Genomic DNA, 14321 nt, shown 5'->3' on the forward strand with positions numbered 1-14321 from the left:
ATTTTTCAGGTGAGGAAACTGAGGCAAATAGGGTTAAGTGATTTGCTCAAGGTCACACAGCTCTTAAGTGTCTGAGACCAGATTTAAATTCAGGAAGATGAGTCTACCTGACTTCAGGCCTGGCACCCTATCCACTGAGCACTTAACTGCCTTACAAGGGGAAGCTAGAAAAGATTAAGATTAGTGAAGAATCTATGAGCAAGTGATCATTGAAGCCATGGAAATAGATGAAAGTAGCAAAATACATAGTATTGAAGGTGAAAAGAAGCAGGGAAGGACAGAACCTACACTACACATCCAGAATTAAGTGCCATCATAAGAGACAGAGTATGTCACTCAGAAACTTACAAATATAGTAACACTACAATATCATGAGAGCCAAAAAGGGGGGAAAAAAGTGAAACTTGGTGATAAAGAAGGTTATTAATGGCCTTAGAGAGAGCAGCTTCAGTGAAATGGGAAGATAAATGATAAGGTGTTAAAGAGTAAGCTGATATTAAGAAAATAGAATCTAATTGTTTATGTGAATAGTAGAATCAAGTAAGGAATGATCTGTTTCATTTTTTTATTTGTTTTTTAGGTTAGAGAAGTCCTAAACATATTTTTAACATACAGACAAGAACCAGTAAAATGGGAGATATTGAAACTAAATGGGAGAAAAGGAGAATGATTGATGGATCTGGGTAATTATTTTTAGAAGTTTGGAAGAGAGTTGAGGAAATTAAAATCAGATGATTTTAATCTCTTCATTAAAATAGGAATTGAGATCATCTCCCGAAAATGAAAATGGAGTGGGTGAATCAAGTTGAAGTCATGAGGAAAGAAGTGAAGGCACCTGTTGTGGAGAATGTATAAGGAGTGAATACAAAGATTGCTATGTTAGCCATGAAGGCCTACTTGAGATTAGAGAGAACAGCTTTGTAGTGGACAGTGGTCTTGTGTTTTTTTTCTCCAGCAACATTTTTGCTACTTGAGAATAGAAGTAAATTGAAATTAAATAAACATCTATTAAGAACCTACCTATACCAAACACTATGGATACAAAGAAAAAAATAACCTGTCCCCAAGGACTTTACATTCTAATGAGAAGACAACACATGTACAAACAAATGAATAATAAATAATTTGGAAAAGGAAAGAACAATAACATTTATCATGGAAAGTTTCATGAAAATCATGGAAGGGAAGTGGTCCTGGTCTGGACCAAACTAATGATTCTAAGAAATAGGTGAGGAGGAAGTAAATTCCAGGTAAGAGAGAGGGAAGATAACTTGTAAAAAGGAATGTAGGTGGGGTGGCGTAGTGGCGTAGTGGCATAGTGGCTAAAGCACCTGCCTTGGAGTCAGAAGTACCTGGGTTCAAATCCAGTGTCAGACACTTAATAATTACCTAGCTGTGTGGCCTTGGGCAAGCCACTTAACCCCATTTGTGTTGCAAAAAAAACCTAAAAATAATTTAAAAAAAGGAATCTAGGTACACAATACAATACCTAAACTGAATGAAAAGCATCAAGTTGGCTAGTTTGGCTGAAACATAAAGTGTAAAAAGGAGAATAAAGTGAAATCAGTCTGGAACTAGGCAGTGAAGACTTTAAATACTAAATTAAGAATTTTCATACTTTACCCTAGAGGTAATAAGGAGCCATTAAAAATTCTTGAGTGATATTGTCAGACCCATGCTTTAGGATAATTATTTTTAACACTTATGTGGAAGAAAGATTGAAGAAATTAGAATTTGGGATCAGGGAGACCAATTAAGAGGCTATTGCAATAATGCAAGTGGAAAAGTTAATGAGGTAGATGGTGTCTATGTTAACAGAGGAAAGTAGAGCTAGAATTGGCAAGACTACATATATGTATATATATATATATATATATATATATATATATATATATACATATGTGTGTTATATAACCTATATCAACTTACTTGCCTTCTCAATACGGGGAGTGAGGAAGGAATTTGGTACTCAAAAATTTTACAAATCAATATTGAAAATTGTTTTACTACTAAGTGGGGAAAATAAAACACTTTAATTTTTTTAATTGCATATGTGTGATGAAGGATATTAAAGAATTAATTAATAACTCCAAGGTTACAGAGCTGGGGATTAGCAAGATAAGGAAAGATGGGAAGAAGGAAGGTCAAGAGCTTTTAGTGTGGAGGAAGGAACAGAACTAAAATAGCTAATCACTGAGTTAAGACTTGGATAGGGAAGCAAGAACAGGAAAAAAATGGGATTATTCATTATTAAATGCTTAATTCTTTTGGTTTCAAGAATGACTGATTTCATTACTTTGATTTCATTGAAGCAAATAACAAGATCTATACACCCTAAAAGACAGTTATCATAAGTTGTTCTGACCAAAACCAAAGTTTATCATCTGGCAGCCAATTTTCTGGGAATGAAGAACATTTTAAGGATTTAGCTAGACTGTTTCTTAGGCCATTATCAAGAATATACTTGAAACCTTCCCAACTTTTTATATAAGATCTTTTGAAACTTAGACTCCATTGGCTTAGTCAAAAACCCATTGTGTGTGTGTGTGTGTGTGTGTGTGTGTGTGTGTGTGTGTGTGTGTTTTGCTAAGTTCAAGAGAATTTGGCATCCTGGGGCGTAAACCTCTCCAATACAATGCTCCCTAAAGCTGCCTTTCCTCAGTTTGTCCTCTCTCACTACCCAACTGAAAGCATTGGTTGTTATTGGTTTGTTTTTTTAGATGACATAGATAATTAGAAAGATAAGAGGGGGGGAGAGAGAGGAGAATGCTACTTTCCCTCAGAACTCTCTCCCCACCTCCTTTTACTTACCTCTGGTTATAAAAACAAGAATCTGCCTGCTCAAAATGCATTCCCAAAGCTTGCTCTTGAAGCAATTGTTGGAATCATATCCTCTCTTATATACATAGATCCACAGCTGTATCTAACTCTTTCTTTCATGTATTCTTTTTTTTTTTTTTTTAGGTTTTTGCAAGGCAAAAGGGGTTAAGTGGCTTGCCCAAGGCCACACAGCTAGGTAATTATTAAGTGTCTGAGACCAGATTTGAACCCAGGTACTCCTGACTCCAGGGCCAGTGCTTTATCCACTGCGCCACCTAGCTGCTCCTGTATCTAACTCTTTCAACCAATCCCAATATAGCTTTTTTAAAAGTCTGGTTTCACCCAGTGGTTAAATTTTTTTACTCCTTCACATGTTAACTACATTTTTCCCCTCATCTAGTTTATGCTTTTGATTTTATTTCTCAATCAAAGGGGAAATTTCACTAGATGAATATGTCAGGGCATAGCAAATCTCATGAGTTATATTAATTGGGATATATAATAAGAGATACCCCACCCCTGTAAAGGAATTATAAAGTAAAGAGACTTAATAGAGAAATCTACTTGGTAAAGATACTCAATAGCTAACAAAGATCGGTAGACTCTGATCTATTCCATGACAAGTTCTAATTTTATTAATAAAGTGTTTATTAGCAAAATGAAAACAGGTATATAAGTGTTATTCATTTTCATTATTCATCTTATTTAAAAATACAGATAAATGAAGCTGCTAAAAGAGGAATGAAATTTGTTGGATTTGTAACACAACATTGTACTCAGTCTAAAGTTTGCAATGGTACCAGCCCTGATGGAGATGTAGAATCAGAGCAAACTCTATGCAGAATTCAAGGGCACCAGAGACACAATTCAGACGAAAACTGTAAAATTTGGAATGAAGGAACTTTGAGTGGGCAGTCTTCTGAAAGTGGAATTGAAGAAGAAATTCATCATGAAAGTGGACCATGGCAAATGGGAAGAGAAGAAAGTCCTATTCCCTCTAAATCAAGAAAAGGAGAAGGTGAGGAGAAAGGGAATAGGATACTTTCCTAAGTTAAATTTAGAAAAATGTAATTTTTTTAAAAGGGGGAGGAGGCAAATGGGTAAGAGAATGAAGTTTGAAAGATTTTTTTAAATTGATATTTATGTATTAATCCTTCATGTACATAATTTCATTTAGTGCTCACCCTACTCCTGACACAGAAAAGTACTACTATGATAATCCCCAATTTACAGATGAAAAAAATAAGGCTGAGTGATTAAATAACTCATCTATGATGACCCAGCTAGTAAACTAAGAGACAAGACCCAACTACTGGTCTCTACAGACTCCAGTATTGTCCTTTCACAAGTTCTAAGCAGTTTGGGGGTTTTTTAGGCTTTTGCAAGGCAAATGGGGTTAAGTGGCTTGCCCAAGGCCACACAGCTAGGTAATGATTAAGTGTCTGAGACCGGATTTGAACCCAGGTACTCCTGACTCCAGGGCCAGTGCTTTATCCACTGCGCCACCTAGCCGCCCCTTCTAAACAGTTTTAAAATACTCAGAACTGAAAGGAACCTTAAAAAATCTCATATACAACCTCTTCATTTTATAGACAATACAATGTTTGTTCTTCATTCTCAAAGAAGACATGAAATCAGGGAGGTGATGCCATGACAAGCAAATTAATTAGATTTGAGTGAGGTGGTGCTGTGCTAAGTCATCAACCTCACTTTTTCCTCCAGAATCATATGGGTCCCATGTCCAGATATGAATCAGAATGACTTCATATGGCCCTGGATGTGGGGCAGTCAGAGGAATAATGTTTTATCCAAGGTCACACATCTAGTAGGTGTCAAGTCTATTTTTGAACTCCTGACTCCTAGGCTGGCACTCTATTCACTGTGCCACCTAACCGCCTTCAGGAGTGTTTTGCTAGAGATCCTAGGGAAGGGGGCCTCCTGATTTCCGCCAGGTCTCAATGTAAACCTCTGGGCTTTTTAAAAAAGCTATTACAGGGGCAGTTAAGTGAAGAGAACACTGGCTCTAGAGTCAGGAGGATCTGAGTTCAAATTTGATCTCAGACACTTAATAATTATTTAGCTATATGACCTTGGGCAAATCACTTAACCCCATTGCCTAATTTAAAAAAAACAACAAAAAAGTCATTATAATCAAAAAGTAGATCTCTTTATCATGCTTTTTTTTCAAGTTAGCTCCATTTATAAATATACATAATAGGCAGCTGTGGCCCATGTAAAATAATTGTTCTTCAAAATTTCACTAACTGACCTGTGTAACTTGTATATCATATACAAAAAAAAAAAGAAATTACACTATTCTGAAGAAAATTTAGGTTTGTCACTAATGTTCAATCTTGTAAAGTCAATTTTTTAAAAAACTGGTATGACTTCACAAAGATCTTTTTAACACTAATTTAATTTAAGAATACTTCAAGGGGCAGCTAGGAAGCACAGTGAGTAGAGCACTGGCCCTGGGGTCAGGAGGACCTGAGTTCCAATTTGGCTTCAGACACACACTTAATACTTACTTAGCTGTGTGATTTTGGGCAAGTCACTTAACCCCATTGCCTTATTAAAAAAATGCTTCAAAGCATTGAACTATATCATTTGGGGCAGTTCATTGGGGGTTTTTTTAATAACCATAAGGCAAAGAAAATAGAAATAATGGAATGAAAATTGTTATTTTAAAGTAAAATTATAACATCTGCTTATAATTATTTGCATTTAAATAAATTTGCATAAATAGTAGAATTTATAGTAAAAATTAAGAAATAATTGTTTTTAAAATTTATGCATCAATTAACACAATTGTTGCAACACTTAGGATTTTTTAACTATACCTTTATCAAGATGGAGAATAGCTGCAAAGCAGGAAGGAATTTTAGTCTCTTTCCAGGAAAGATTTGCCTCCTATATGCATTTGTCTTGTGCATATGTGCCAAAGGAAACTGTATTAGAGAAATGGAGAAAAGGAAGAAGTGAATCAAAAAGACTAAGATATTCTGAAACTCAATGCCATTCTAGAAGAATGCTCATGTTTAAAATTTGGGATTTGATTACAAAGAGAAACTTAGGGTTATGAAAAACATTGCATGCTTTCCCATAATAATCAAGACTATTGTCTTTTTCAGGTCTGGGTACAAATAATTTTCAGCTTCTGCCAAGATTGGGTTACTCATGGATTAGCTCTATCAGTTGTCTATCCAATTGCATGTTATAGGCATTTTTTACTCATTCATTTGATTTTTCCTATGTGCACTGGCAGGGAGAACTTTTTCAACATGTATTTAATTTTGGATGGACAGCTGATAGAGCTGGTCCATAAGTAGCCAAATCTTAAGCAGAAGTTGCAGGAGGACAATGATTTGCCAACTCCTGCCTGGACCACTATTAGTGTTCCCTTTTCTTTGAAGTTCTTTTTCACACTTATAAAAGTCAAAAGGGCAAATACATAACCCCACTCCCTACCTTTTTCTTGCTGGAAGCCTTTTTTTCCTCCAATTCCACTGATATTGTCCAATTGCCAGAGTTTCTTCTTTATCTCGAGGCCCAGGATTTGTGAAGTCAGGTTAGAGATCAAATCCTAACTTTGCTGCTACTCTGGGTCTGAGATCAGTTTCTTTACCTCTCTGGGCCTCAGTTTCTTCATCTTTAAAATGAGGAGGTCTAGACTAGATGATTTATAAAATCTCTTCCCACTCTAAATTCATGGTTCCATAATTCTGAAATGCAACTTTTAGGACTGCATTTATTATTCATAAGGTCTCCCACTTGATAAATAATTTTCATACCCTTCCCTAGATTTATTGGCATTCTGTGAATATTAAGCAAAACATAAAAACACTAAAAACTATTTGAAGAAATATCTAGTCTGGATTTCAGATCCATCTAAAAGGATTTAAATATGTAACATGAGCTCTGGACTCCTCTTCTAAGTTGCTACCTCAGGGTTCAAGTGTACCCTGAGGGGTTGAGGGGCAATCTTCTTTCAGTTGCTATAGACTCAATCCTCCACCTTCTGAGTTCTTCCCTTTTTAGACCAATGACTAGTACCTCAATTGGTTTTTACATTTAGAGTTTCAAAGATATAGCAAGAACAAACCTTTCCCTGAACTCCTCAGGTCAAAATCCCTCCCAACACAGCCCCCACCCACTCCCTAGCTCCCACACACACTATCTCAGTGGGTGGAGGCAGGGGAGAATTAAGCTAAACATTTCACTCAATCCCTTGATTCTACCAAATTTACACAAAAGTTCCATCAGCCCAGAGGGACTGGAGTTTGAATATGACCTCAGACACTTGACTCTCACTTGCTCTGTGACCTTGGCAAGTTACTTAACCCTGATTGCCTCACATCCAGGGCCATCTCCAGTCATCCTGATTCATATCTGACCACTGGACCCAGATGACTCTGGAGGAGAAAGTGAGGTTGGTGACTGAGCACAGCACCCCCTCACTCAAATCCAATTCACCTGCTTGTCATGGCAATCACCTCCCTGATGCTGTGGTCATTTCCTCCACTGGGTTCCTCTCACTCCCAAAGACCTTCCCCTTTTCTGATACTTGAGTGGTTACAACACCCAGCTTGGAATTTAATCCCATATTCCTGTAATTCACTCTCCTGGCTCAGATCTGAGATTTCACTTCCTATACCTATAAGAGAAAAGACTGAAGGTGGAAAGGCACCAAAAGAGAGGCAAAGAGGAAGTTGTGGAAACTGCAAAGCCTTGTTTAGTTCTCCAAAGCCAATCAAAAACCTTCCCTTCACTGTGTGGATTAACCAAACTGAACCAGTTACTACAGATCCATGCTTCTGTTTCCAAAGCCCTTCCTTCCCTTCCATGTCATCATGATACTCAAAAGTTGATGTGCCATACCTGAATTATGGTTGATTTTTGGGCTTTGCTTCCAGTGATCAAGAATGACCAGCTTTCCCTGAAATGGAAAATACTGAATATACATATATTATCAATTGTTTAGGGGTACCTAGTTTCTCCTTTAGCATGAAAGAAAATACCCTTTTAAAAAATCAAAGGTTAAAGTAAACTGATATTGTTTCCAGATGATCTCATGGAATTTTATTATAATGCTAGTACTGATAGTTGAAAGCAACATTTAAATCATAAAATTTCTGAATCACAGTGAGAAAAATATACTGTAAATCATTATTCATGAAGGAGGCTTGATTTGACCTTCAGTATCCTTATATCAAGAGTATAGCTTAGTCCTTCTATAAATTAAAAATCAATAAAAATGAAAAATTAAAAGAGCTCTCTCCCAAACTTTACTCTCTATCAACTATACATCTGTCCATTTTTCAGTCACTACCCACCACTCTCCCAGCTCTGCCTACCTCACTGCATCTCCCTCTCTGAACTTTCTTTTTCCCTGGATTCTTTTTTTTTGGATTATGTAACCAAATAGAGTCACTCAGGAATGTAAGAGTCAAAGGGCATGTTCAGAGAGAGTGTCATCCCTCCTTCCCATACCTCATTTAATCCTATATCAGTTTTTTTGGCCTCATCATCAACATCCATTTCTGATTACTATAAAACCAATATTTTCTATTTCTTTCTATTGTAAATCCAAGATGTTGCTGATTTAATCGAAAACTTCCGGAAACCATTTACCAGAGTTGTCATTGTTCAGTCATGTTTGACTCTTTGTGACCCATGAGTCAACTGTCCATGGGATTTTCTTGGCAAAAATTCTGGAGTAGTTTGCCATTTCTTGCTCTAGTTTTATGTAGCCAGGGGTTAAATAACTTGCTCAGGGTCATACAGCTAGTAAATGGCTGAGATCAAATCTGAACTCTGAACTTTCTGACTCCAGTTCCAGAGCTCTGTCCACTGTGCCACCTAGCTGCCATTTGTTAAAGTAGCTTGCTTTTGTTTAAATTACTTTTGACAGATTTCCTTAAAAGATGCAGTTGTTTATTTTTCTTTTTCCTCTCTTGGATATTTATCCTCAGATAATAAATTATATACAGTCTTCAATGTTTTTGATGATGAATCAACATGTTGGACTTATCAGGAAGGCATTCTATCAATGAAAGTCACAAGAAAAGGATCTGTAATTAGTACACTAGATGCTGACTGGCTGGAACTGACTACATTTTATTATAAACAAGGATTGTCCTTAATTGATTCTTTTGTATCCTGGGAGACTTCTAGAGGTAAGACTTATTTCAGAAGGTAATCTTATGTTATAAAAATATTTTGCAACTCTGTCAAAAATTGTATTTTAATCAGCTTTAAGTGCTTAAGGGCAGAAACTGTTAGATTTTTTTTTTCTTTTTTTGGACTTTGGTCTCATTTAGTCTTATCACCTAACATATTGCCTTTTACATGGCAAGTTCTTAATAAATGTTAAATGAATGAAGTACTATGACCAATATGAGGAGATGTAATTTTTTTTTTAGGTTTTTGCAAGGCAAATGGGGTTAAGTGGCTTGCCCAAGGCCACACGGCTAGGTAATTACTAAGTGTCTGAGGCCAGATTTGAACCCAGGTACTCCTGACTCCAGGGCCGGTGCTCTATCCATTGTGCCACCTAGCCACCCAGAGGAGATGTAATTTTTAAGGGAATTACATGGCCAATTACACAGATGTATGCAGATTTAATTCAACAATTCCTTCAACTGCTATGGCTAGCAAAATAGACATCTGTTAAACAGGGGAGCACTTATTTCTAATATATACTTGCCATTTGATAATTTCTTTTTTTAAATAAACAGACCACTGACCAAAACAGGTGAAGTTGGGGTGGCTAGGTGGCACAGTGGATAGAGCACCGGCCCTGGAGTCAGGAGTACCTGGGTTCAAATCTGGCCTCAGACACATAATAATTACCTAGCCGTGTGGCCTTGGGCAAGCCACTTAACCCCCACTGCCTTGCAAAAGCTAAAAAAAGAAAAGAAAAGAAAAAAAAACAGGTGAAGTTACAATAGCCCCAACTAATGAGTCATCACCAACACTTCAGTCAAGAATTCATAAACTATAATGACTTGGGGGCGGCTAGGTGGCTCAATGAATAGAGTACCGGCCCTGGAGTCAGGAGTACCAGGTTCAAATTTGACCTCAGACACTTAATAATTACCTAGCCCTGTGGCCTTGGGCAAGTCACTTAACCCCATTTCCTTGAAAAATCTAAAAAACAAAAAACAAAAAAAACCTATAATGACTTGAAAATTGAAAGCTATTGATCTAGAAGATAATTAGGTTAAATAAAACTCATTATCCTGGTTTTAAGTATTTTGAATTGAACCTTTTTAATTTAGAGGTTTAGTTGTACCCTCCTTGAAGAAGTTTTGCTTTTCTTTCTTTCTTTTCATTTTTAAAAAATTTTAAGAGAGCTTATGTTAGAATAATGAATAATTGTCTTTGGAGCCTTTATGAAATAACTCAGTATAGAGACTACTTGTCTCTATACTTTTAATCTAGGGAATTATCCTAGGTCAAATTGTCTTTATGAATGTTTTATCATGCATGTATCACCATATGTAGTAATTAATTCCAAGTCTATAATATTATCCAGAGTTTGGAGATGTTTATGTTATATTATAGTTGATAGTTGATGTTTGACCTTTTCTATAAATTGGATTTTAAATGTAAGTATTGGTGAAGAACATTTAGTTCAAGGTGTGACCTTTGAAGCTGCTTTCCTTCCTTTTTCTTAATCTATCAGTATCTCAAAAAACCCTAAGTGATTTTTTTTAAGAGAAAATGTGAAAAAAAGCAAAAATTGGTCAGGTGGGTGAGGAGATTCAGAGGTAGTGGGGAGGTTAGAAATGTGAATAGAGATACATAGTAGCAAATAGAATTACAGTTAGGCCTTATGGTTTTGATCCCTACTCCGATAGCTGTGTGACCTTAAAACAATTACTTATTCTATCTAGGTTTCATTTCTTCATCATAAATTGATGCACTACATTTCACAGGATACTGTTAGGAAGGATCCCAATTATGAGTTGTTATTATTCTAATTGAAAATAAAGAAAAGCAGGATAGGAGCATTATCTCAGTGATGATAAAGGGATTAATGAAAAAGTTAATTAAATTAGAACAACCCAATTTGCATTGCAAAGTTAGTTGCAGATTTATTTAAATAGAAATATTTTACATTAGTGTAACTTAAAAATTTTAGAAGTCAGTATTTAAAACTGACAAACATTCACAGTTCAGTACATCCTTCTGTTCAGTAACTAAAACTCATGTATGAAGCCTTTAATAGGATGAAATATATAAATAACATATTCCAGACAGGAGACTGCTGACCAGTAAAGAACTTTTCTATTAGGGCCTTTTAGGACATGAAGCTGAAATATTTCTATTCACAGATCATCTAGTTAGACAACTGTTTACCTTTCATAAAATGACACGCACAATTCAAGAGTCAAATTGGTGGCCTCTTTAGTTAGTTTCCTAATTTTGGGAGATGATCTTTTTTTCCCTGAAGAAAAGTATTCCCTGCTGACTCTCTCCCGTGGCCCTTGCTTTGGTTCCTTGTCTGATTGCAACAAAATTAGCCTCAGCAGATGCCTCCCAAAGAGGCTCTGTGGGTCCTTTGTGTTTGAAAACCTCCCAAGCTATTTACAGTCAGGGCTTAAGGGAAAATCATCACTCTCAGAAGCTATGGAATGTCTCATTAGACACTTGACATAGCTTGCTTTACAAGAGTGGAGGCCCTAACTAGCCTCAGCCTTTTGGCAGTTTGACTATTGGGTGTGTCATTAGGGACTTCACTGAGAATGTGTAAAGAGTCTCCAGATGCCCCATTATGGAGGGAGACTGTGAAAAAATGTGGGGGACATCTGGAAAAGAACTTTAAAGGGACCACAGCTGAACTCAGTTACTGAATTCAGTGTTGTTTGATATTCTGTCACTGAAAACTACCTGGGTGAGCTATTCATTCATATTTTCTACTATTTGTTTCAGGACTCATGAGCTGTACTGTAAAAGAGTTAAATTAATGGATGTTAGCAAAGTTAGCCCATTATGCAATAAATATTTCATGTCATGATAAGATCAAAAAACCTGATATTGTCTTTAAGATTAAATCTATTTCTCTTAAAACCTTTGACCCTGGGGCAGCTAGGTGGTGCAGTGCATAAAGCACCGGCCCTGGTGTCAGGAGGATCTGAGCTCAAATCTGACCTCAGACACCTAATAATTACCTAGCTGTGTGGCCTTGGGCAAGTCACTTAACCCTACTGCCTTGCAAAAATAAAAAAAGAAACCCTTCAACTCTATGTGGAGTGTCTGGGAAGTAGGAAGACCTGCAACCAAAATGGGATGTTTTCCCTCCCTTCTCACCTTTCCCCTTCACTGCTTTCCCCAACCTGGACCACCATCTTAGCTGCTTTACAATTCATGAAATTTGGATGAGAAGAACTACCAAAGGCTAACACTATTTCCTAAAATTCTCCAGACCTTAGCCTCTCCTCTGATTCTATGCCCTGAAGACCCCTAGCATTGTTATCTGACTCTCTGATGTAATTTAATGACCCTGGGCCTGCCATATGCCCCTCCACTGAGAGACCCTTTCAAGTAGCTCTAATTCTGAGCTTTCTTTGATGTGTTGTCTCCCTCAATTAACGTGTGGTTCTTTGAGAGCAGGGACTGTTTTTGATTCTTCTGTCTTTATAATCAGTCCTTAACCTAATGTGAGACACATAGTAAATGCTTTAATAAAGGTCTTTTTACTCATTCATCCTCTTTTCAAAAAACAATTCTTTCTCATATGTGATGACTTTTTAGGAGAGGAAGGAGAGATACAAGTGAAAATGTAGGCAATGTAAATACAAAAGATATTAATAAAAATTTGTTTTAAAAAGGAAGAGAATTTTGAAGTGTGCTTTATTAGATCAAAAGCTTTTTAAAAAAATTTATTGGTATAATAGTGTCTTGTGTCTCCTCTACAATTGTCATTTAAGGTAGACTGGTACAATATGGAGTGTCATTTGGGAAAAATCTAGCTATTCTATATAGGGGTTGGTTTGTTCAGTCATTTCAGTTGTATTCTCTTCTTTGTGACTCCTATTTAGTTTTCTTGACAAAGATACTAGAATGGTTTGCCATTTCCTTCTCCAGTTCATTTTATAAAGGAAACTGAAGCAAACAGGGCTAAGTGATTTGCCCAGGGTCAAATAAAACTAGGAAGTTTCTGAGTTCAGTGAGTTCATATTTGAACTCAGATCCTCCCGACTCCAATCCAGCACACCACCTAACTGCCCCATAGGGGTTGGTAACTATTGATGTTTTCTGAATTTCAGTTTTTTTAGAGAGCAATAAGATTTATGATTTTTTTCCCCAAACACTTGGTATCCTCTTTTCTCTCAAATATCTTAAGAATCAAAACCTGAATGTCCTCAGAATTGTGTCATCTTAAACTTCCTTTGTACTTGGTTCTTCTTGTCTTTGTTTTCTTTTGTGCAATTTCTGCTTCTTCTGTAGCTCTTAAAGTCCTATGATATTAGAATCCAAATAGGGTGTTTCCACTATCATGATGGAGAACATGTGATAATAATTTTGATAGATTTTTGCCACATTTTGTATCTTCCTTCCAGATTTTTGACCTTTTAACCTTTAAGGTTAAATACTTGAGTATTTATATTGAATACATTGAATTGAATATATTATATTGAAATTATATATTTAACCTTAATGATCTAACATAATTGAGTTTCTTACAAGTATTTCATAAAGTTATGTTTCTCTCTCCCACCTCTCACTGTGCTTGCTTTGATGGCTTTCATATTTCATTGTTGTGGATGTTGCCTCCAATGAGATCGATATTCTGTCATGGTTCTGATTAGCTGTAGTTCTTCCTGAGGGATCTGATGCAATCAACACTGTTATTCTTGACAATGGTGCAGATTGCAGCTTATTCATACTTTCTCATCCTCTGCAACTTTTATTCCTTGTCCTCCCATAAATCCTTTAGAAGGGATCCATTCAGCCTACTAGAAGACTTCCTCTAGATCTCTTGACTTTGAGGTCCACCACCAATCATCTCTCACTCTCACTGTGTGAGATAAATGCTTACTTCCTTTTGTAGTCATACTTTAAGATCCTTTATATCAGTTACATTGCACAATCATCATTGGTCATTCATAGTAACTAACTCACCCTGATGCTTTTGCCTTGGAGAACTCTGAATTTACAATCAATAAAGACTGGAAGATTTCATGACCAAAAGGATCATGAGAAAATATAGTTAGGCCTTTGCATGAAGGAGGAGCCCTAACAACTAGGGCTTCATTTTGCCCATTTAAAATAATTTCCCTTCAAAGTTTCTCTTGATGTTTATTTCCACTTAGTTTCAGTCTACCTCAATTCAGTCAGCAGAGATTTATTAATCACCCTATGTGGCTAAGATGTTCTGGTAGATGCTTGGGGTACAGAAATGAAAAGCAATATACTTCTTGCCCTTTAAGGATCAAATAGGGGGTGGAGCCAAGATGTCCATAGGAGAAGAGCCTCTCTTAGGTGCTCTCTCT

At 36.5% G+C, this 14321-nt stretch overlaps 1 protein-coding gene across 3 annotated transcripts in view; it reads left to right on the forward strand.

Moving 5' to 3' along the window:
• RFTN2 (raftlin family member 2) overlaps positions 1-14321 on the forward strand; it is a 93007-nt gene that overhangs the window by 23803 nt on the left and 54883 nt on the right. For 2 of the 3 annotated variants that reach the window (XM_074215394.1, XM_074215393.1), the window contains exons 4-5: positions 3538-3838; positions 8793-8996. In XM_074215394.1, coding sequence (XP_074071495.1) covers positions 3538-3838; positions 8793-8996 — 505 coding nt within the window. The remainder of the gene's footprint in view (positions 1-3537; positions 3839-8792; positions 8997-14321) is intronic. The other variant, XM_074215395.1, reaches the window with a different exon arrangement.

Source organism: Macrotis lagotis, chromosome 1 (assembly GCF_037893015.1).
Source record: "Macrotis lagotis isolate mMagLag1 chromosome 1, bilby.v1.9.chrom.fasta, whole genome shotgun sequence".
NCBI lineage: Eukaryota > Metazoa > Chordata > Mammalia > Peramelemorphia > Peramelidae > Macrotis > Macrotis lagotis.